Below are 25,507 nucleotides of genomic sequence, written 5' to 3'. Positions count from 1 at the left end.
GTTTCGTTTATGTAGATACATAATGATTGAATTATTGATGTGAATTCACGTCACTGCTGAGCATCGGCTTAGAGATAGCAGCACCCCTTAGTTTTGCTAATATTCGTAACAATATATACATATGTACATAGCTCTCGACCCGCCAATTCTTAGGAAAGTTAAAAAAGGAGGACGTCGCAAATTGGAAAAGAAGCTCGACCTAGATCTCCTAGGAGGTAAATCGTGCGTATTTATCCATTTTTTATTTCTTTTGTATGCGTGTTTCTGACTTCATTCCTTTGAACGGCTGGACCCTTTTTGACGAAATGTTGTTAATATCTGAGAAACTTTGCATTCCAGATCGGCCATCTATTCGAAAAAATCCTATTTATGGAACAATTTGCTTGAAGTTAGGTACAGATACTGCTCTTCGACAAGCTTAACATTTAAGACGCTTTCTTTGCGGAAAACTCACCGGTTTGGTGCGATTTGCTTGGATTTTATTATTTAGGCAGCCTTTCAAATAAGTTGGTGGGGAGAGCTATACGAAAAGCCATAGGTTCAAAAAGAGAAAAAGGAAAATAGTGAGAGGGTATTGAATAGGAGACTGAGAGAAAGTAAAGAACTAGGGACTAGAAAATGGAGAAAGTGCGCGGGAAAGATAGGAATGAGAGGAGCCTGAAGAATGGAACGAGATGAAGAAAAGTGGGAATAAAATGAAAAATGGAAGATAAAGCAGAGGAGAATCGGATCGGAGGTTTTGAAACCCTCAAAATTTGGAAGTTTTCACGACGATTTTTAAATATTTAAAAAATTTTGGTCGAAAAATGTTTTGAAATTGGTTTACGTTGTAAAGCTGTACACATTTTCCATATTTTTCATTCACAATCAACGATTGTCCTGCATGATTCATTGCAATCAAATTCTATTGCATTTATAGAGATTGTAAAATTTACAATCTACAATCATTTTAAAATCAACTATTGCAATCAAATTCATTTAATTGCAATCCCAACTTGATTTTAAGCATTTTTGAGACGCAATCAAATACTATGATTGCAATCATCAAATATGCAATCATTTGGTAGCCGATATATGATTGCAATCACATACATACAAATGATTTCTGATTGATTAATTTTTTACAATCATTGATTGCAAGCAGAACGTTATTGCAATCAAATATTTGGAACTGATGGTAGAATGTAACTTTTGCAATCATGCAAAATACAATTACATATGCTTAGAAAAAAATCAAGAAACAAAGCAGCTGTCAATTGTTCCTTAGCAATTAATATTAGCTTCAATTAAACTCAAAAGCAAAATCTAATCCTTCTACTCCCCGCTGCTTGAACAAAAGGTAACAGCAGCTATTTTGTGTCTTTATATAAAGGTCATCTTAAACAATTTGTTTCACTTTATTTTATTTATTCTTTTACTTTCAAAACAAAAATCTCTCACAAGCTTTCACACATTTCGAAGCGTAACAAACTCATCAATTCTCATCACTATCCACATAAATATTTAGTTATGTCATGTTTTTTGTGGTAAACCACACGTGCATGACATTTCGCGCTTCTTCAATTTGTATACAGATTTGTACATATATATGTACACATGTATATACATGTAAGTATGTCAGATTACTGTGTCTAAAGCGTGCATTCGAGTGGGTTGCTTTTATCTAAATATATTCACAAAGTTCAATGGGTCTTCACCAATTATGCGTGCAATAAATTTAACTCAATTAAATGGATATTTTATATACATACATATATACTAGGGGAACAGCTCAAATTTATAGACGTAATCTTTTGTTAGGGAGTTGATAAAACAAATTTCTTTTGAGCAGAACTCTAACCACACATTCTGACTTGTACAACAGAGTAGAGGTTTACGCCGATCACTTTAGCGGCGGCGTGGGGGCGTGCCGGCATACGCCGGTGTTCTTACTTTAAACAGCTTGCTTTTTCTATTTAAAAATATAATATTTAGGAAATGTTTTGTTTGTATGTATGTATTTAAGGAAATCGACGTTTTGGCCATTTCGGAAAGATCCGGGGTTTTTGTCTCAAAATTTCGCAGATCGTTCAAAAATTTTCAGGAGTAGCTTCTTGGAAAGGGATTGCCCCTCATTCACTTACTCCAGAGACGCTTCGAACCTGCCGCTTTTGCTGAAAAGAAATAGAGATACATAAAATGGTAACACTTTTGTCTGTATATCTCGTGCAAAGCGTAGTTTCACCTCCTAACAATTGTTGCAAACACAATTTCTTTAAATCATTTGTGAATCCTTGGCGGTCACACACAAAGGCAACTTACGGTTGCTATTAATGGTCTATTAATACTCATGACTCTCATGGCACAGGGCGCCTCCAGTTTTTCGGCTGTTTTTAAGAGCTACAATTCCCGATATGCGAACAGTAGCAATCCCAACCACCAGTCGCTACCACGCCTCTTGCCCCTCAAACCATATGCCAGCACAGAAGCTATAGGACTGCGACTTCGAACTCATACCTTCGTCGACGAGCTCTAGGTGTAGCTCCGAAGACTTTCTAACGGGTGTTTTTGTCGCGCTATGCTGCCGAGCTACACCAGAGAAACACCTTGAAACGTTAGGGAGTGACTATTCGGCCAAGGATGCCGCCATCGAAATCATAAGCAGTCTAAGTGGATGTCATTGCGTAACTCATGGGTGAAAATCTTATAATCCTCGGCGCATCTGCATAATTAAAATTTTACAAGGACCCTGGATAAAATTTTTCAAATGTCTTCATTAAATCAAAACGATATTTTAGAAATGAAAGTCGACCGATTTTAAGTTGAAAGATGTTAACTGCTGTTTTCCGGCCTTACGATATAAGAGCTCATTATGGATGACCGCGTAGCTTCAGTTTTCAGACTAGTTCGACTGTCCACTACGTTAGGGTAGTAGCACACACGGTTATTAGTTGCACTGTCTTGGGAAAGCTTTTGCTTCACCACTTTGAGTGTTCTTGCGAAGGACAAAGCCTCACCTGGTAAGTATATGTGCCTACGTATTCACATATGTAACAGGAGCCGAAACGTGTAGGTGATATTTAAAATTGGTTGATAGGCTAGAATCACTGTGATTCAAGGGACTAGCTGGGATAGGGACGCTAACTTTAGGAAATGTCAAACCGGGAAACTTAGGTGTTGAAGGATGAAGTGTGAAAATCAAAATTAACACATCAGACTCTGTTTTAAGGTTTCGCAAATAAACAACAGAGGTTTGAATGTAAGCCCAGGTGATTTTTCATATGTATATTTATCCTCAAATATGAGGTAAGAAACATTTCACAGGAGTGTTTATGCCCCTAGAACCTACTAAAGCATTTTGCATCACTGATTTCGCTTATTCTTTCAGCCAATCGCAATATAAAATTCTCTAAAAAATCGTTACGTTTTTTGGGTAATTTGCTTTTTTTAACAACTTGAGGACAGTTTGAAAACATGTTCGCCTTGGCTCATTATATTTGAATTCATTGTTCGTTATTAATTTTTTGAAAAAATATGGAAAGTGGGCATATAAATTTATTATATAACTTTTCTTTTAGTGTTCTGTTTTAATAACTTGTTGAATTGGGTGATGCAAAGTCCGTGTTAAGCTGACATCGAAAGCGCCTGTTTTTTTTAAATAACTTTTGAACAGTTAGAAAGAGTTAAATTTCGCAATTAGTTTCTTATAACTGGCAGTGATGCGCATCCGTTGATACCACTTTTGACCATATCCGACCAATTTTCGACATGAACAATAAATGGGTAGGCCATATAGTAACGCGCCGGACGCCGCGCCGATATTTTTGACAGTCGGCAGCGGCGTGCGAAAAACGACAAAAATCGGCGGCGGCGTTTATCGGCGGCGTATACATATCTCTACAACATATCTTTACATACTGAACATTAGACTAACTCGTTGCATATCTTATCTTTTACACTTGTGTGTAAAAAAATTGCAGCAAAATGTTTTGCAAATTACACATACTTTTTTCCTTTTTTGTTTTTATTAGCCGTGTTTTTATACATCTACATTTGCGACGAAAAAAACGCTCATTGACAATTATACATACATAGTACTTAGTAGTGTATGAAGAAATAGTGGCAAACCTTTTCGGCCATAGTGTATAACGCATACCAAAATTGAAAGTGGAGAATAGTGGGCACACAAACTTTGTAGTACTAATTTTATGCGCAACAATTTCGTAATTGTAGATAAAGTTATACACTTAGCAGTTCATAAAAAGTTTAAATGCAAATGTATATACATGTAAACAAAAAAACACAGCTTTTAATTAAAACACGATTCAATTGTGTAACGGAAAGTATGTCAACCCGCTTTCGAAAACTTTTCGGACGATGTAGAAAATTTTAGAATTTAAAAAAATTTTATTTTTTACTATTTTTTCCAAAGGGCGTTGTAGATTTTCTTCCACACTAAGTGAGCATAGTTTTTTATTTTTTATATAGAAATTGGTAAAGATCAATGCGAATTTTGGGAGGCATTAAGCTTTTAGTTTGTTAGACTTAGAAATTCTGAAAACTCTACAAACAAATTCGAAATTTTCAATTAAATTTTTATACTCAGTTGAGCAGAGCTCACAGAGTATATTAAGTTTGATTGGATAACGGTTGGTTGTACATATATAAAGGAATCGAGATAGATATAGACTTCCATATATCAAAATAATCAGGATCGAAAAAAGATTTGATTGAGCCATGTCCGTCCGTCCGTCCGTTAACACGATAACTTGAGTAAATTTTGAGGTATCTTGATGAAATTTGGTATGTAGGTTCCTGAGCACTCATCTCAGATCGCTATTTAAAATGAACGATATCGGACTATAACCACGCCCACTTTTTCGATATCGAAAATTTCGAAAAACCGAAAAAGTGCGATAACTCATTACAAAAGACAGATAAAGCGACGAAACTTGGTAGATGGGTTAAACTTATGACGCAGAATAGAAAATTAGTGAGATTTTGGACAATGGGCGTGGCACCGCCCACTTTTACAAGAAGGTAATTTAAAAGTTTTGCAAGCTGTAATTTGGCAGTCGTTGAAGATATCATGATGAAATTTGGCAGGAACGTTACTACTATTACTCTATATGTGCTAAATAAAAATTAGCAAAATTGGATGAAGAACACGCCCACTTTTTAAAAAAAAATTTTTTTTAAATTCAAATTTTAACAAAAAATTTAATATCTTTACTGTATATAAGTAAATTAAGTCAAAATTCAACTCCAGTAATGATATGATGCAACAAAATACAAAAATAAAAGAAAATTTCAAAATGGGCGTGGCTCCGCCCATTTTCATTTAGTTTGTCTAGAATACTTTTATTGCCATAAGTCGAACAAAAATTCACCAATCCTTCTCAAATTTGGTAGGAGCATAGATTCTATGACGGTAACTGTTCTCTGTGAAAATGGGCGAAATCGGTGGAAGCCACGCCCAGTTTTTATACACAGTCCACCGTCTGTCCTTCCGCTCGGCCATTAACACAATAACTTGAGCAAAATCCGATATATCTTTACTAAACTTAGCCCACGTACTTACCTGAGCTCACTTTTTCTTGGTATAAAAAATGGGCGAAATCTGACCATAACCACGCCCACTTTATCGATATCGAAAATTACGAAAAATGAAAAAAATGCCATAATTCTATACCAAACACGAAAAAAGGGATGAAACATGGTAACTGGATTGGTTTATTGACGCAAAATATAACTTTGGAAAAACCTTTGTAAAATGGGTGTGACACCTACCATATTAAGTAGAAGAAAATGAAAAAGTTCTACAAGGCGAAATCAACAGCCCTTGGAATCTTGGCAGGAATACTGTTAGTGGTATTGCATATATAAATAAATTAGCAGTACCCGACAGATGATTTTCTGGATCACCTGGTCCACATTTTGGTCGATATCGCGAGAACGCCTTCACATATACATCTAAGGGCCACTCGCTTTTAAAACCCTCATTAATACCTTTAATTTGATATCCATATCGTACAAAAACATACCAGAGTCACCCCTGTCCCACCCTAATGGCGATATCTCGAAAAGGCGTCCACCTATAGACCTAATGCCCCCTCCCTCTTAAAATGCTCAGTAACACCTTTCGTTTGATACCCATATCGTACAAACATTCTAGAGTCACCCCTGGCCCACCCTAATGGCGATATCTCGAAAAGGCGTCCACCTATAGACCTAGTGTCCACTCCCTCTTAAAATGCTCAGTAACACCTTTCGTTTGATACCCATATCGTACAAACATTCTAGAGTCACACCTGGCCCACCCTAATGGCGATATTTCGAAAAGGCGTCCACCTATAGAACTAAAGATTACTCCCTTTTAAAATACTCATTACCACCTTTCATTTGATACCCATATCGTACAAACAGATACTAGAGTCACCCCTGGCCCACCCTAATGGCGATATCTCGAAAAGGCGTCCACCTATAGACCTAATGCCCACCTTTCGTTTGATACCCATATCGTACAAACATTCTAGAGTCACCCTTGGTCCACCTTTATGGCGATATCTCGAAAAGGCGTCCACCTATAGAACTAAGGATTACTCCCTTTTAAAATACTCCTTACCACCTTTCATTTGATACCCATATCGTACAAACACATTCTAGAGTCACCCCTGGCCCACCCTAATGGCGATATCTCGAAAAGGCGTCCACCTATAGACCTAATGCCCACTCCCTCTTAAAATGCTCAGTAACACCTTTCGTTTGATACCCATATCGTACAAACATTCTAGAGTCACCCCTGGCCCACCCTAATGGCGATATCTCGAAAGGGCGTCCACCTATAGACCTAATGCCCACTCCCTCTTAAAATGCTCAGTAACACCTTTCGTTTGATGCACATATCGTACAAACACATTCTAGAGTCACCCCTGGCCCACCCTAATGACGATATCTCGAAAAGGCGTTCACCTATAGACCTCATGCCCACTCCCTCTTAAAATGCTCAGTAACACCTTTCGTTTGATACCCATACCGTACAAACATTCTAGAGTCACCCCTGGCCCACCCTAATGGCGATATCTCGAAAAGGCGTCCACCTATAGACCTAATGCCCACTCCCTCTTAAAATGCTCAGTAACACCTTTCATTTGATTCCCATATCGTACAAACACATTCTAGAGACACCCCTGGTCCACCTTTATGGCGATATCTCGAAACGGCGTCCACCTATGGAACTAAGGATCACTCCTTTTCAAAATACTCATTAACAGCTTTCATTTGATACCCATATCGTACAAACACATTATAGAATCACCCCTGGTCCACCTTAATGGGGACATCTCGAAAAGGCGTCCACCGATAGACCTAAGGCCCACTCCCTCTTAAAATGCTCAGTAACACCTTTCATTTGATACCCATATCGTACAAACAAATTCTAGAGTCAGCCCTGGTCTACCTTTATGGCGATATCCCTAAATGGCGTTCATCCATAGAACTATGGCCTACTCTCTCTTAAAATACTCTTTAATACCTTTCATTTGATACACTTGTTATACAACCACATTCCAGGGTTACCCCAGATTGATTTTCCTTATTTTGTCTCCATAGCTCTCAACTGAGTATGTTATGTTCGGTTACACCCGAACTTAGCCTTCCTTACTTGTTAAACACAAATTACTATATAAATTAATATGCAAAAATATCTTTAAAAAAAGGTTTTCATACATTAAAAGCCATAAAACGCTTAATAATACAAATAAACATTCATTGGTTAATTCTTTGCATTTTTATAAATAGAACAAAGCAAAATCAGTTGATAAAACTAACTTGCCAACAACAAAGCATAGCTTTGGTAAAAGCAAATATCCAAAAAGTATGTACTGCAAAAAGAATAAAACAATGCAAAAAAAGCAATAGGGAAAAGTTGCACAACAACAAAAGCATGGCTTTGGCTGAATGTGTCTTTAACAGTTCAACCATCGTAGGAGTGCGGGTTCGAACACCAATCCCGGGAAAAAAGGCTTTGACGAGATTTAAAAGGTATTATCGAAAACAGCGCTGTTTTAATTTTTCCCAAATCAGTTTTAGTTACCAATTGAAATTGAAAATAAGCAGAAAAAATTCAAGAGGAAAATAAACTATAAAATTTTACAGCTTTTTTCTAGTTTAATATCTAGAAATTTTTTTCGGAAAAAAATTCTTTTTGCAAATCCTATACAAAAGAATTTAACTGTAGGTTTTAAACACACATTCGAATAACGTAACTTGATTCTTGATCGTAAATTATCAAATTATTTTTAAACATTCATTAATCCTTTTCATAAATGCAACGGTAATTTAGAGTTCAAAAAATTAAAAAAAAATTTAAAGCAAAGCAAAACTGGAGTCAAATGACTGTCAGTCAAAATGGTCTTGTCATATGATACAATACTCAAAACAAAATTTTTATAAAGCTCGTTTTCAGCGTAGCCGCTGAAATTGTATTCTCCGCGTACTTCTTAAAACTGTATGTATGCAGGGTTGCCACCACCACCCACATTTTTTTTTTACCGCTGCTGTATGGAAAATGGTATAAATATGCAAAGATCGGTAACAAACGAAAGGATTTTCACTTCGTATTCCAAAAAAGTAGAGTTTGTAAGTGGTGTTTCCACCTAAGGTGACCACTTAATGTTATTGTATTTATTTCTCTCTTACTTACATAGTAAGTGTTGCTACTTTGGATGCTGTTTCAAGGTTGCCACCTGTTCGAAATTTAAAACAAATATGGACATTTAAAGAAAGGTGTTTCACATGGTTTTTGAAAAAAAGTATTATTTTTAAGATGACCTTTTTAACTATTCTAATAACCTTGGCAAACGAGCTTAAGGGCCAATTAAACTTATTTAACCCTAACGCCATAGTCGTAACCATACCCATATCCATAAACATCTCCATTGTGATCGATTAATGGTGCCATACCCTTAAACAGCTGACGTTTTCATAAAAATGAGGAAAACGAAAAAACTTCAAACATATTCCACAAAAAATAAGTCTCTTAGTCAAAACGTCTCCAAAACAATAAATAAAATATACAAAAAGTTAATAAATTTACCAACTGAAATATTTTTAGGTTATGGATATGGCGAAAAACCAAAAATCAATTGGTTGGCTATGGTATGGTCATTGCTTTAGCGTTATGGTATGGCACCATTTATCGATTACATTGATTTCCATAAGGTTGATTCGAACAGCTGTTTTATCTGGTTATGGATAAGTCACCATTGATTGGCGCTTAAATTCGGCATTACTTAGCCTTGTCCCAGAAATTCTAGATTAGGTTTGCCATCTAAGGCAAAGCTTAGTAACGCCGAGCTAACTGGATACTTCTGGAAATAAGTATAGTTAAATAGGTCATCTTAAAGTCATACTTTTTTTAAATTAATATAATAATAGTTAGCCAGTATACAAATGGGAAGGCTTGCGCTCAACGATATCCAACAATATCTCATAGTGTGGGATATGTATTAAAAATACAAAGTTCAATTTATATTACCAGCGGCCAGCGTTCACACCCACACTAAATTTTTTTTGTTATCGGCAAACTTTTTCTTTTGTGTTTTTTCTATGCTGATCATTCATTTGACACGTCAAATTCCGATGCTCTGCTGAGCATTTTTACAAAAGTTTGTTAGCGACTTTTATTGCTTTTAAATATCAACATATATACATCTGCGAGGAAAGAAATAGCAGTAAAAATGATTTGCAAATTCTGTTAGTTATTCTCTTCTTTTTTTATTTTCGATAACACTGTGCAACAGCCGCTTGGGTATTGGACCAAACCCATTTTTTTGTAGGGATTGAGGCTTCTGTATACAAAGTACTATCTTCGTTTTTCGAAGTTAGCCCCCATAAAAATAGATGTCGGCTTTCGAAGTTCGAAATTCTACATTTCGAAATTAATTTTTTTTTGTTAACGCGTTCAGCAAATTAAAAAAGTAAAAATGTGGTCGTGGTCCGCCTTTTTTTTTTATTTGAATGGCTGAATTATTTTTTTGAAAAATTACAGTACGAGCAATTCCGGTGCAGTGATGAAAGTAGTAGCCACTATCATGGGACTATCTGAATTTTCACCTCGTATAACATCAGATGAAGCGTCTTTGGGAGTGTTCGAGACAAAAGTTCTTCGAAAGATTTATGGACCTCTACGCGTTGGCGATGGCGAGTACCGAAGAAGATTTAATGATGAGCTGTACGAGCTATACGCAGACATCAACATAGTCCAGCGAATTAAAACGCAACGGCTGCGCTGGCTAGGCCATATTATGCGAATGAATGATGATGCTCCGGCCAAGAAAGTGTTTCTATCGGTACCCGCCTATGGAAGCAGAGGTAGAGGGCGGCCCCCACTCCGTTGGAAGGACCAGGTGGATAACGATTTAAACTCCCTTGGTGTGACCAATTGGCGCCGGTTGGCGGAGCTAAGGAGCGACTGGCGCACCTTGTTGGACGGCCATAACCGTTTAGACGGTTAAGCGCCAATTAAGTAAGTAAGTAATAACAGCTGTTATACTAAATTTCTCAAAAAAAGAATTCAAGCCTTCAAAAAAAGGGAAAAGAGCGGACCAACCACATTTTTACTTTTTTAATTTGCTGAACGCGTTAACAATAAAAAAAATTAAATTTCGAAATATAGAATTTCAAACTTCGAATGCCGATATCTATTTGTTTGGAGGCTAACTTTTATACTTAAGCCTCAATCTCGTCAAAAAAGTTTGTTTGGTCCAATACCTAGAAAAAAAGTGAATTTTATGGCATAGTGTAATTATAAAAAAAAGTTTTACGAATCCAATTAAATAACGAAAACTTTGTAAACCTATTTTGGAAAAGCAATCGAAATAATTAGAAAAATTTAAGAGTTTTTAAAAGTTTTCATAATTAAATGGCGGCCGCCGTGGTGTGATGGTAGCGTACTCCGCCTATCACACCGAAGACCCTGGGATCACACCCCTGGAAAACCAACATCAAAATTTTAGAAACAAGCTTTTCCAATTAGAAGAAAATTTTCTAAACGGAGTCGCCCCTCGGCCGTTCGGAGTCGGCATAAAACAAGTAGATCCCGTCCCGCCAATTTGTAGGAAAAATTAAAAAGGAGCACGACGCAAATTGGAAGAGAAGCTTGGCCTAAGATCTCTTCGGAGGTTATCGCGCCTTACATTTATTTTTTTATTTATTCATAATTAAATTTCAATACCAGTTAATAACAAAAAATTAACGACGAAAATAATTAAATAATGAAAACTGTGTAAAAAAAGTTCGAAAGCGTGTTCGAAAAAATTCAAAAATATAAAATTAAAAATTGTCATGCAATTTTTAAACTTTTTTCTGAACATCAGTACAAGTGTGAATTCTCTAAAAACTTCCTCTAATGTTGACAATTCTTTTTTTGAAAACATTGTCGAAATTCGGAAAAAAACTCGAATTTGGAAAGGCTTCAAACTTGGATGAATTTCACTACAAAACAAACAATTGTTCATTTCATGAAATTTTCGAAATTTGAAATTGTTTTTATACAATTTATTTTAATTTATTTCACAATTAACAAAAAAAAAAAAACAAGAAAAAAACTGATAAAATTTGCTAATAATTTTTGCTGTTTATTTTTCTACGCAGGTGTAGATGTAGATGTCCGGGATGAAGTAGTATATACTTTTGGTAAAGTGGGAAGGGCATCCTCACATGGAGAGTAACTCTACTTAGAAAGGTAGAACAAAAGAATTGTGGAATGGAATACTTGCTAGTTTTTTGGCAAGCATTTTTATTAGCTTGCTCTTCTCTGTAAAAAGTTCCAGATTTTAAATTTTTTTTCTGTTATGTTTTTCCTCTGTTATTCTTCATTAAGGACGAAAAAATTATCCTTTTCTTAATAATTTGTTAAACAATTTTCAATCAGTTATTTTTTTTATTTCTGTTTTGAAGAATTTTCTGAAAAAATACGCAAAAGATTATTCATTAGAATTTTTTTTTTCTTAATTTATTTTCATAAATATTTTTTTTTAATTTGTTATTATTTTTATATTTTTCCCTATTTCTATTTTTTCATAAATATATTTTAAAAAATGTTTCCCTTTTATTTAATTTTACTATGCAACATATAATTCATTACAAATTTAACTTTATTTGTTTCTTTCTTTTTATTAATATTTCTTCCATTTGGTTTTTTTTTTTTTGAAGGATTTTCTGAAAAAATATGCAGAAAATAACTCCTTACAAAATTGATATTTTTGTGTTTTTATATTAATTTTTTTATTATTTTTCTTCCCCTTTTATTGAATTGACTGAAAAAATATGCAAAAGTTAACTCAATGCAAGTTTTCTTTTTATAAATTTTTTTTTCCATTTTTTTTTTTAATTTTTGATTTTTTCTTATTCTTCTTACTTATTTATTTTTCTTATTTCCTACCTAAATATGTTTTTTAAATTTTTATTTTTTTAATATATTAAAATGTGCAATCTAAATATCATTACAAATCTTATTCTTCTTGTTCTTTCCGTTTGTTAATATTTTTTAAATTTCCCTTTTTGAAGAATTTTTTTTTCAAAAATATGCAAAAAATAATTTTTTAAAAATTAGATATTTTTGTGGGTTTTTTATTAGTTTTTTTTTTTTAATAATATTAGTTTTCCATTTCTTCTATTTTCTTTGCTCTTATAAAAAACTAGATTTTTCTTGTTTTTTCGTCACCCTTGTTTAATATTTTTTTCTATTTGTTTTCGTTTTTAAGAATTAAAAAAAAAAAAATAGAATATGCAAAAGTAACTCGTAAAAATATTTTTTTTTATATCGGTATTAAAAAAGTTCTTCGGTTCTGTAGTATAAAAATTCCTACCCGAAAATTGGTATGCCTACATTCAAAAAGGGAGCCTCGCTTCCCCTCTTCCCTCTATACCATTCTCGCCTACTTTACCCTACTATTTTTCTTCTTATTCTTGTCCATCTCTTATTCCACTCTCACGCCATCTTCAACTCACACTCCTACTTTTACTCCAACTCTCACTTCCACTAACACTCCCGCGCCAACTCTCCCTCGCACTTCCACACCCACTCCAACTCGCAGCGTTACATTTCCTATAATAAATTCTACTTCTTGTTGCCTAAAATTCCGCTCCACACTTCTCATATCATAAAGTATAAAGTCTTAAAAACTTTTTTTTGCCAAATTTTGCACCAAATTCATTTAAAACAACATAAGAAATTTAAATAAAAGTTAACTCGAAAAATTGTACCAAAAATTATAATGATAACCTTTTTTCTAATGTACGAAAAGCTGTCCAAATTTCAGCGAAGTCGGTTATGCAAAATCCGACGGTTGCTTGAGTTGGCATAGTAAGCCCCTCCCCCCACCTATTTGCTTTACTTATCTGTAAATTTACTTACTCGAAATCTTGTTGTTACAGTCATCTGCAGGCTTCAAACAAACAAAATTTAAAGTGCAATTTACGGCGCTTTTATTTTTATGACCCAAACAAATCTCTCGCATGCAATCCACTTACCAAAATTGAATACCGTTTAGATAGTTAGTTGATTTTTATCTTCTTGGCTGCTTGAATGTTTTTTTTTTTTTTGACATTCCACCATTCAGGTTGTCTTTTAATTTTTGGCTCATAAATTCCTTGCTGTACAAAAATCTCTCATTCCTCTCATTCATACAAATCACGTAGATTTTATTTATAGTTATTTTTGTTTGTTTGTTTTGCTCTATTTCTTAGCGAATTGCAAAATTCACGTTTTCCTCATTTCAAGATTCGGTGTTGATGGACAACATATTTCAAGTGAATGTACAATTAGTATCTAATATTTGTCTATTTATTTTAAGCTTAAATACTTTCGAAAGTGCTTAATGAAGAGAAAGCTAAGGTTTATCTACAAACAAAAATCGTGCAAACGTTATCAGATTAGGTGAAATTATAAATCATCTTCATAAATCGGCGATTCTTTTGGTCGTTTTTCAGGTATAACTAATGCCAATTTGAAACAACCGAATGAATTTCAATTCCATCTCCGTCTGTTCTTTTAATTGCTTTTTAATTATTATTTCGAGTGCTTTTTATATCCACTTAACTTTCATCTCAGCGCACATGGACGGAATCTGCTTGGGACCTAATAAACATCCTCATGAGCACTAAGGGTTAGAAACATACTCATACCTAAAGAGGGAAGAAGATATCATGAAAACGCTAATAAATAAAGCACCATAACCCTTACATCGTTCATGCCAAAGGTCCTTGAAAGGCTTTTAGATATTGACATAAGGTCGGTTATAACTGGACCCTAGCTTTTCCTGGCCATAAGCTCATAGCATAGTACCATTGAAAGATCCTTATGCTAAAAACAATTCACTCTGGCAGCCGATCATACATAAGAGGAGCTTTTAGCAAAACAAAGCTCATAGCAGAGCGGGTATAAACAATCTTATCTCCTACTAAACACGATCAATGCTGAGAAAGCTGTTGCTGTAGCGATAAAGACACTTCCCGAAAGTTTTGGGGAGTGTAATCGATGTAAATTGTCCTTTGGCGGATATAGAACCGATACGTTCCGGTAACAAGGACCATTGAAGGATAACCAACCATCCCGAGAACGATTTAATATGACCACATGGAACCTTATAGGCCATCCCGCCCCACACCCCAGTTCCATGAGTATCTTGGGGTCGCCAAAGCCTCGGCTGCTAAACAAACAGGATTCGCCACGGGTAGGTTAGATTGGCAACATGGTTGGAGAAGCTATAAATTGCGCTGACAACCTCCTGCAAGGGTTGCGTTACACAACCCCTTGAATTATTTAGTCACCTCTTACGACAGGCATACCTACCGCGGGTATATTCTAAGCCCCGTAACCGGCTAGGGGTTTTTATTTCTACAACAACAGCGATGCTGTAAAATAGGATAATACAAGCCAACATCCGCTTCTGTGGATTGTCGCACTAAAGGATATTGTACTAGGGCCCGATAAAAATGGAGTAAAAGCCGCAGACGGCATCGTTATTGCTGTAAAAGGCCTGTTTTTTATAGAATCCGCCTCGGAGGCTATATGTAAGCCCCAACGAGATTTAACCGAGACTGTCTCCCAGGCGTCGAGACAGTAAGATTACCTGGAAAAATAACATATAACATAGGGTGGAAGAGCAAGCAGAAACTGTTCCGAGAGATATCGGTCTGTAACTGATACATCTCTGGCACCGTAGCACAACCAAACAAACGTGACCTACTTACAATATGAAAGAATCGGTTTTCCATTCAACGAGCCAAATGGTTTCAGCATGGTGTATAAAAAAATAAAAAGAAATGTAAGGCGCGATAACCTCCGAAGAGATTTTAGGCCGAGCTTCTCTTCCAATTTGCGTCGTGCTCCTTTCTAGTTTTTCCTACAATTTGGCGGAACGGCACCTACTCGTTTTATGCCGACTCCGAACCGCATCTGCAAGGCAGATGAGTTTCGACTGAGAGCTTTTCATGGCAGAAATACACTCGGACCGCTTGCCAAACACTGTTGAGGGGCGACCCCGCTTAGAAAAATTTTCTTCTAATTGAAAAAACTTGTTTCTAAAATTTCGATGTTGCTTTGCCCTGGGCGTGAACCCAGGATCTTTGGTATGGTAGGCGGACCACGCTACCGTCACACCACGTGGGCCGTCTGCCTGGTGTATAAGTGTACTGTTATCTAAGAGCAGGTCACAACAAATCATTCTATGAAAAAGTGACTTAACACAGCTCCCGCGCGATACTTAATTAAGGGCATTTTATGAGGCGGACAGCACAGCTACCAACTAACCAACAACTCCTTGTCTCCTTCATTGATTGTGGACAAGTTATCTTTATCTTGTAGGGCCAGTTCGAGCATAAAACCCTAAAAATAAGCAAAGCATTTGGGGTCAAAATAATCTCTTTTATAACTCTCCAATTATCGCTTACGGAAAAAAATCCTTCCTTCCTCTTTTCCGCATTTGCTACTTATAAAGTAATTTTCCTTCCTGTTTACTGAGCATTTCGACATACAGACCATTGGTTGGTCAGTTCTTTTTTGGCGCAACAATTTGAGCATTGCCTTAGTGGTGTTCCTTTATGGTCGATGCCCCAATGCGGAACATATTGATGAGTTTGCTAAAAAGCGAATTTCACTTTTCTCCTGTGATATTTTTTTTGTTTTACATTGCTTTACCTATTTTTCTATTTAGATTTTATGTACCTTTGGTGGTTCGACATGTTTTCAATTTATTTTATTTTGGCGCATTTGTTGTTGTTTTGTTTTGTATTGATATTTCATTCAAGTCTTGGTTGGACGGTTGCTTTACGCTCCGCTGAACGAGATGTACGAGTACCACACTCGATTTGTATTGTGTAAGTTGGGCAAGGCGTGAGTATCAATGCTGACAGTAGCGGTAGCAGCGTGTACTATGGGTCAGTAAAAGCTGCTTTTATGATCAAAAGTTTATAGACTTCTCAGTTGAAAACTTAGTCGAGCATTCGAAAGTTTTTAAATTTTTAAATTTCGGCCGTTTTTTCTTAAAAAGAAAAGAATGATAAAAAACGTAAAAAAAAATTTTTTAAATTCCAAAAAATATTGTGAAAGACGTCTATAACTAACTGAAAATATAAAAATGTATAATATGAACAGACCATTAGTATTTAAAATCATAAAAAGATAATAAAAAAAAATATAAAAAATTTAAACTAAAAATTAAAAAGAATGAAAGTTAAATCTATCAATACGTGAATATGAACATACTATTAAATCCAAAACTCAATAAAAAGAAATAATTATAAAAAAAAACTAAAAATGATAATAAAAACTTCAAAAAAGTATGAATTAAAATTATAGTAAAAGAAAAATACAAAAATAAAAATGTAAAAAAAAAGATAAATTAAAATTACAAAAAAAAAAAATTAAAAACAAAAGTTAAAAAGAATATAAAAATATTATAAGAAAGGCATACAAAAATCTGCTAATATATGAAAATGAATAGACGATGAAATTCATTAACAAATTTTACATAACAAGACTATAAAATAAAAAAAATTATAAAAAAAATATAGAAAATATAAAAAACCCCCAAAAAAGTATTAAAAAAGTATTAAGAAAAGAAAAAGTAAAAAAAATTTTGTTAAAAAAAAAAATGTTAAAAAGGAATAAAAAATCTACTGACAGGGGTTCCTATATTGCATGCGCAACCGCGCTATCAATTAAATGATTTTCCACTCTAAGCAATAGTAATTACTATGATCCCCCAAAAACCATTCACAACCCCCAAGCACTCCAAGTGGCGAGTATTTCTTGAGATGATTTTCCTGAGACATGCAGATGCAGGCTTCCGTTTTCACAGAAGTTTCACCACGAACCAAGAAGCTTGTCTATGAATCCTGTTTGGCATTCCTACTTTCCGATATTTATGTTCCCAACTCCGCTTTTTAGAGTTCCCAGTATGAGAGGAGCGGTCCATTGGAAAGTTTTCGTCGAGGAACTCCGTCTATCAAAGCTGGTTATCTTTCTCCTCTATAACTTTCAAAGGGCACGAATGTTGAAAGACCGATTCAGCTATATGAAAAGTCGGGTGCTCCATCTGCGAATTTTTAATATTGGAACAAAGCGCTTTGTGCCATAGTGCAGTGGTAGCAGCAGGGGAGGTAGTGCTCATTGTTAGCCCGTGTGCAGTATTGTTTTAATTTTTTGTTTTGTTGTTATTGATGCTATACCTTTGTTTATATAGGCCCATTTCTACATTGATATTTGTCACGTTGAATGTTTTTGTTTTCTGCTGCTGCCCTGTGTAGGTCGATGGTCGAAAGCAATGTTATTTGGGCGCTGCTGTGTGTTGTTGACAAAAGCGAAGTGGTACACCACACCGACTGTTTGACTGACCGCTTGAATGCTCATCATCTAAGGCTGGGCCAGCAGGTTCACTAACGTCTGACGTCGTTGTTCCACTCGTTGTAAAGTTGACTATTGGCCTTTTTGTTGTTGATGTGATTGTTTAGTTACTCTCACCGTGAGGTGTATTTATTATATAGTATTTCATATATCCGTTGTCTTCGCTATTTATCGATGCACAGTGTAGGTTTTGGGAGTCAGAACGCTTAAAACGGCCGTTTTGTTGCAGTTCTTGAGTTACTCGATCTTGCATAGTCGGACGAGATAATACGCCCCACTAAAATATTTACGTTTTATCATTCTCAGAAAGGCTAGACAACTGAGCATAAAGTAACTGAATTCCACCTGTCTTGCACACAGCACTTGAAGTCAGCAACTGGCCAGAAAGGCCTCGAAACCTGGCAATAGCTAGTGTCAGCCCAACTGACTTGAGATCTACCTTATGGATAGCATACGGCAAGTGGCTAGCGGATTCACAAAGTCTCAGTGGCGGACACGTGCAGGTAGCAATTGACTGCTCGGCCCAAGAGATCAGCGTGACAGTTATAAGGAGAAAAGGCTTTGAAGAGATTTACAAGGTATAATCGAAACAGCTGTCGCCTTGTCCGTCCTGATGTCACGTTGTTTAAAATTTTTCCCAAATTATTAAATAAATTATAAAATTAAAAAAAAAAATTGCTTCAAATAAATGTTTTCATACATTTAAAAAAAAAAGCAATACGGGCAATCCCCGATTATCAAATCATACGAACAGACAAAATTGGTTAATTCGTTGTAGTTCTATAAATAGAACAAAAACAGCAACAAAACCAAAGTTTCTTTGAAAACCGCCGTACCAAGCATAGCTTTAACACATAATTGCATACGAAGTATGCAATGTGTAAAAGATTAAAATATGCAAAAAGAAGGCAATTGGGAAAAAACTTTACAACAACTAAGGCATGACGTAGCTGAATGCGTTTATAACCAGTTCAACTATCATAGGAGTGCGGGTTCGACTCCCACTCCCGGGAGAAAAGGCTTTGAAGAGATTTACAAGGTATAATCGAAACAGCTGTCGCCTTGTCCGTCCTGATGTCACGTTGTTTAAAATTTTTCCCAAATTATTAAATAAATTATAAAATTAAAAAAAAAATTGCTTCAAATAAATGTTTTCATACATTTAAAAAAAAAGCAATACGGGCAATCCCCGATTATTAAATCATATAAGGAATATCTTTATGCCCAGGAACCCAGATAATTTTTATCAAAAAGTAGTTCGTTGCCATTACGAGTGATATCAGCAATATACCTCTCTGCGGCGGATCTTAGCGGCCTGAGCCACCTGAATATGTAACTCAAATATTAAAATCATATCTACCGTATTCTTGATAGCGGCGACAGCTGCCTGGAAGACGTTGCAGTGATCGAGCAGCATAATTTTCGGCTGGCATCGACGTCTTAGCAGAATGCTCGATGTCAGCGTCTCCGAAAAGTCGATGGAGGTTTACGAATGTCCGTACTCAGTCGATCTCGAGCCCTTTAATCAATTTAAGACTAGCAGTTATTTGGCTTCCAGTACACTTTTATCTTGCGTGAAGATTTGTAGCGACTTCGGAATTAAGCTTAACTGCCCTGGTTTTGCATAGGTATTGCGGATGCTGGAGGTTTGTCGAATCCTCGGAATTTGTATCCTTTATCGGCTTTCAAATTTCGCAAGCGATGTTCGTTAAATTTCCAGACTAGGTTCATATTGAGGCTACCTTCATTCCAAAGATCTGTAAGAGCTTCCGCGTATCATATAAGGATTTAAGACCGATTACTCGTCCTTTCTCCTAAAAACGTTGAAGCGCTTGATGATAAGTACTTATGGGACAGAATTCATTGGGAATTACTGTCGGCATCGCAGCACGCCACTTGTAAGGTTTAACGGATACGCCTCTAAGTGGCTTTCTGCACATTCAAGAGGTTAACAATGTCCTGGCTGGGGCCACCGAAAGCATCCTAGCTGATGTGGGAGTTGAGGGGTTTTGGTTGAGTTCATGTAGCCAGAAGCCAGTGGCTGCCGGATGATTACCTACGCAGATGACCTAACAATCCTGCTAAGAATATATTTGGTCAACAACCCGCGCGATGTTTTACCGGGCCTGCTGGATATATTGGGTAAGTGGCGCAGTCGTGAGAACTGGCTAAACGGAACTGGCTCCTATTAAGCCTATTAAGCAGGGCAACGTTTATCAGATCTGTCAGTGAATAAAAAAAAACCTTATATCCGTATTGCCACCTATCGATCACTCTGTGTGTCAAAAAAGCACACTGTGCGACGATTTACGAGAGCGGCTATTGCCATTGTTGTTGCTCCGCCGGCAAAATTTAGTTCGTTAGTGGTAGAGCTGGCTCACAGCTGCCATCTATAGTTGTTATAGCTCAGTGCCCTTTCCCAACTCGAAGGCAACAAACATCGTCAAGCATACGCGCAACTACGGTAACGACACATCAATTCATGCAGCGGTACAGACCGGAACCGAACGTATTTTTAACATATTTTTTTCTGTCGGACTTACAATTAAAACTCTTAGCGTTTTATTGTTTTGTTATCCACTCATATTTCGACGACATTGTCTATGCGATATAAACAAAGCGCGGACAAAGGTGTCGCTCGAGTGCAGTGCAACGTAGCTGCATTTTTAACAAAAGAACCCGAAATGGGCTGCGAACTTTTATGAAAGGAATTTGAGGACATTAAACTTAAAAGTTTTTTTGAAAGAGCTTATGAAAAAAATAATAATAAAGAACGGTTATATATAAATGTGTGTATATGTGTGTGTAAAAAAGTGCTACCGTGCTGCCGAGTCTTTGTTAACTGCTAAAATGTACTGCTCTCTCTCAACCGGCTCTAATTTGCAGGCAATAGCACCACTCAAACTCATTACAGCCACTTTGATAACGTGTTGCTAATTACATTTACCTCATCGGTGCGGCATTCACGACTACGACGCACCGAATTAGCAGCAGCCGCATATGTATTGTAAGAGACAAAGGGAGAACGCTAACATGGCTCGCCCGCGTATGTGTGTGTTAACTTAATTATTTAACTAATGTCGTTTCGAAAGCAAATTAGTTGAAAAGTGCATTGTCAATTAAAGTGGCCGCAAGAAATGTTTAACGCCAACCGGTGCAGCAGCCATCAAGTCAGCCTCCCCTCTAATAAATCAAATGGCTACTTAACTAACCTCAATTTTAAACAAACTCTATCGTTCATACACATAAAAGTTAGATAGACTTTTTAATTTTGCATTGGTGAAGGTGCACCTTTGTGTGTGCTGGCACTAATAGCCTCTACAGCTGTCACACATAGTGAACTTTCAATAAATTTTTTTGTTTTTCTATCGGTGCTTAATTTTTATTTTTGTATCGCCTTAATAATTGTGTCTGTGATTTATGCTTGCTGACCTATAAGCGTTTTGTTACTCCTTGTCCTTCGCCGTCGCCGCTGTCTCTTTTTACTTTGTTATGCAATGCCGCACTTCGATGACTCGTTCGTAAGCGATTGCGCCTTTGCCGAACGTCAACATGTTTTTTCGTATTCATTGGATCGTGGCATGAAACTCTATCAGCGACGTAAATTGAAATCACCGAAATTTTTATATACGCCCTATAGACCGCGTGTGGTCGTGAAAAATGTTGTACAATGTAAGTTGATTATAGCAAAATGTTTAGTAATAAGGCTGTGTTCAGATAAGGCAACACTAATAATAGGTTCCCGTGTAAGGAATATAATTGTTTGAGCACCGTATAATGGATTTAATTGTGTTTTAACTACGTGACCCAGAAGAGAGAAGAGAAGAGAAGAGAAGAGAAGAGAAGAGAAGAGAAGAGAAGGAAAAAAACGAGAAGAGACGGGAAGAGATAAGAGGAGCTGAGAGGAGTGGAGAGGAGAGGAGAGGAGAGGGGAGGAGAGAAGAGAAGAAACGGGAAGAGAAGAGAAGAAAGGAGGAGAGAAGAGAAGAAAGGAGAAGTGAAGAGAAGAGAAGAGAAGAGAAGAGAAGAGGCGGGAAGAAACGATAAGAGATGAGTGGAGACGGGAAGGGAAGAGAAAACAAGGGAATAGAAGAGACGAGATTTATAATAAATTAAGGTGGCAAACATACTTACAAATATATCTATAGTAATGTGACGTAAAAATCTTTCGTTACAACCCATTTTGGTATGTCTCACACAAACTCAAGTACGTGGCAACCTTATAACTTTATCCAAAGCGTTATCACTTAAGTAAAAATCTTTGATTATAGCGCGCAATCTATTTGAAAATTTTTATCCAAATGAGTTCGTTCCTTACCGAAATAAAGATATATGTAAAATAAGGTCCGACGGCAACCCTACTTAAAAGTTTTAAATTCGTCGTAAAATAAATTGCGTTTGATGCAAATATTGGATTACCTCATTTAAATTAAAAAAAAAAAAATAGGTTCATATATGTAGGTGACAGCACCTGGATAAAAAGAAGGGGCGACATAAGGCGAACGTCCATAAATTCCATTTACCCTAAAGTCCATTTACCCTAAAGTCCATAGGACAACATCCAAATGACCACAAAGTCAATTCAAGTTATGACCATATGAAGTGACCACAAAGTCAAATTTCATATAGTTGCTGCAATGATAATGACGTGCTTTTCCGAAAAATGGTCACGAAACCAACTCTTTTTCTTCTCAAGGTCAATTATTATGTTTCCCAAATGTCGACCATTTTGCACATCCACGTCCCCAAAATCTTGGGTGTGACGTTTATCAGGATCTACATTTTGGTGAGCATGCAGCCGCAATTGTACCGAAAATCCAGAGCCGTAATAAAATCCCAAAGTCTCTTGCTGGCAGTACTTGGGGAAAAGGCAAAGAAACGCTCATTTCCACTTACAAAGCAATTGGCCAGCCGATTGCATGCTACGCGTCCCCTATATGGTCGCCAAGCCTAAAAACTACTCACTGGAAGAAGATACAGGCCTGCCAAAGTACTGCTCTCAGAACCGCCACAGGCTGTCTTCTTATGTCCCCAGAACACCATCTACATAATGAGGCGAGAATACTCCCCATCAGGGAGAGAAATGAGATGCTAACCAAACAGTTCCTGTTGAATACCCAGAAACCTGGGCATCCTAACAGGCAACAAATTGATGAGCCAACACCGCCCAGGGGCTTAACGAGTCATCTCCGTAAGCATTATGAGGAAATACGGCACCTGAGAACTCAGCCGTATGAAGCCAAAAACACAAGCAGGTCCTCACTGAACTCCACAAACAAGTGTCGGACCTTTATGCCAGGAATTGCCCGGTGAATCCAGTACTCAAAGAACAATACCCAAAACTTGCGGAAGAGGGACGCACACTCCCCAGGCAAACGCGAGTCACTCTAGCTCAACTTCGATCTGGATACTGTAACAGGTTAAATTCTTAACTATCCAGAATCAACCCCGACATACAAAATGTATGCCCTGCTTGCAATGTGTCCCCACATGACACCAACCAGCTCTTGTAATGTGGAACCAACGCCTCTAACAACCCTCACATTATGGTCCATCCCTGTTGAAATAGCAAGTTTCCTTGGACTCCCGTTAGAGGATATTGATGACAATTTGTGATCGGTGGCACCTATTGGATGGGGCGAAGCACTGCTACAACAACAACAACAACATGTTTCACACCTCCACGAATTTAAATGTTACCAATTGTTGTGTTAGAGTTACGCTATATCTCTTTTCAGTCCAATGAAAAGGAAATTTTTTTTTATTAAACACTACCTGACCCGGCAGACGTTGTTCTGCCCTTACTTTTTGCCCTAAATTTTAAGAAGTTTTTACCTCTTACTCTCCCTCCCACTCTCTCCACATTTTCTCTATCCTCTTATTCGCTCCTATTTCTGAGTCTCTTTCTCCCTCTCCGTCTTTTCCATCCCTCTCTTTAGCTCCCTCCCCTTCTGCCTCCCCTGCTCCATCTATCCCTATATCTCTATCGTCGTCTAGCTCTAACTCTGTCTATTTTTTCAGTCTCTTTCTCCTTCCCTCGTTTTTCTCCTCTCTAGTTTTTTTATTCTTGTTCATCTCTATGTTTTGGGATGGACCTCCCTTACCGTTCAGGGGTATGAAAAATAGATAAGATCCGATTCTTAAACCTACTCAATATACCCAATTTCACGAAATCCGGTCGTGCTGTTGAAAAGGGTTCAACAACAAACGCTGTGACCCGAGAAATAAGATATACATATAATACCCCCCAACCACATTTTGGCCTATTTCTCGTAAACGTGTTGAGTTAACCTTTGTATTAAAGCTTTCATTTGATATCCTTATTGATATCCTTGTACATACCAGGGTCCATGTTTTGGGTTTCAAAACCCTAGTGTGTCTGATTTTAAAAATTAAAGGACCAAAACAATATAGGTTAATGTACGTAACACATGTGAAAGTGTGGTCAAGGTACCCTCGCCCGTTTGAGCACCAACCCATTACATGGAAAAATAGCCTCCATTTATATAGATGTGTATATATATATATAGACTTTCGAATAATGCGCTCGTTTTTCTATATTTTGGTCAGATTAAAACTGGCCGAATGACATCCTCTCCGAGATAACAAGAACTTGTTCAGTTAAAAGTTTAGAGGAAATTTGGAATAAAAAATCGCGTGGCTTTGATCTTATCTGAAGAGGTGATAACGTCAATTGAACTTTTGGCTGTTGACCTTATGTATGCACTATTTTCCAAGTTTTATTCAATTCGGTTCAAATAGACAAAGCTTAGTGGGAGATCAACCAATAGCAACTTTCGATTTAAAAACGTTGTGTAATAATTAAATGTTGGTTGAAAATTGTGATCCGAAAATAGTCCCGGGAACAACATCGAAAAGATAGCGAAATAATATCGGAAACAACCCCCGAAGTGATTTTAAATTGGTGTAGAAAATAGTCCCTGAGTGGTCTAGAAATGGTCCCGGAAGCAGTTTGAAAGTTATACCGAAATGATATCGAAAGGGTACCGACCTGGATCCGAAATAAAACATTGCCTTTCTGGAAAAAGACCCCAAGTTAACTTGAAAGAAACTGTTGTTTCCCTGCTAACTGTGTTGAACACGTATCAAAATTATAATAAAAAAATAGTGTACCAGAATTTATTTAGATATAGGCACGAAAACAGTTTCCGAAATGGGCCAAAAATGCCGTAGAAAATAAGTCCTGCATGGTTCAAAAATATACCAGACATTAAATCCGACGCCACTGTGCCCCAAAGAAGTCAAAATAGTCCCGGAAGGAACACCATTTTGTACAGCGACGTTGCTAGAAAGTGTTTCAAAACAATCCCGATATGATAATGAAATAATTCTATAATTATTGATTCCAAAAAGTGCTAAAATGAACCGAAATGTACTCAAAATGCTCTCTTTTCTGGTCCCAGCAATATACAATATCTAACCAAACTGAACTGACGTTGACCAAAAGAAACCAGAAGACGCATTAAAATTATTCCGAAGCTATTGCGGCTTTATTCGCCAGTTCGTTTCTACATCTTTAACTGTCAAGTTTTCGTGTGATCTATTTAAGTTTCTTCAAAATTAAACCTTAACTTATCAAACAACTAACAAATTTTT

At 36.6% G+C, this 25,507-nt stretch overlaps 1 protein-coding gene across 7 annotated transcripts in view; it reads left to right on the top strand.

Annotated features, from left to right (window-relative positions):
• Window positions 1-25,507, top strand: part of C3G (C3G guanyl-nucleotide exchange factor) — a 144,885-nt gene that overhangs the window by 64,030 nt on the left and 55,348 nt on the right. For 3 of the 7 annotated variants that reach the window (XR_010953197.1, XM_067785559.1, XM_067785554.1), the window contains exon 1: window positions 19,562-21,562. The exons of the other annotated variants lie outside the window; for them this stretch is intronic. Coding sequence is in view for 2 of the 3 variants with exons in the window: in XM_067785559.1 (XP_067641660.1) it covers window positions 21,388-21,562 (175 nt within the window). In the remaining variant the exon portion in view is untranslated. Of the gene's footprint in view, window positions 1-19,561; window positions 21,563-25,507 lie in introns of those variants that run through there. 7 annotated transcript variants of the gene reach the window in all.

Source organism: Eurosta solidaginis, chromosome 4 (assembly GCF_040869045.1).
Source record: "Eurosta solidaginis isolate ZX-2024a chromosome 4, ASM4086904v1, whole genome shotgun sequence".
NCBI lineage: Eukaryota > Metazoa > Arthropoda > Insecta > Diptera > Tephritidae > Eurosta > Eurosta solidaginis.
The sequence above is the reverse complement of the archived record's forward strand: the minus strand, read 5'-3'. Positions and strand labels throughout refer to the sequence as shown.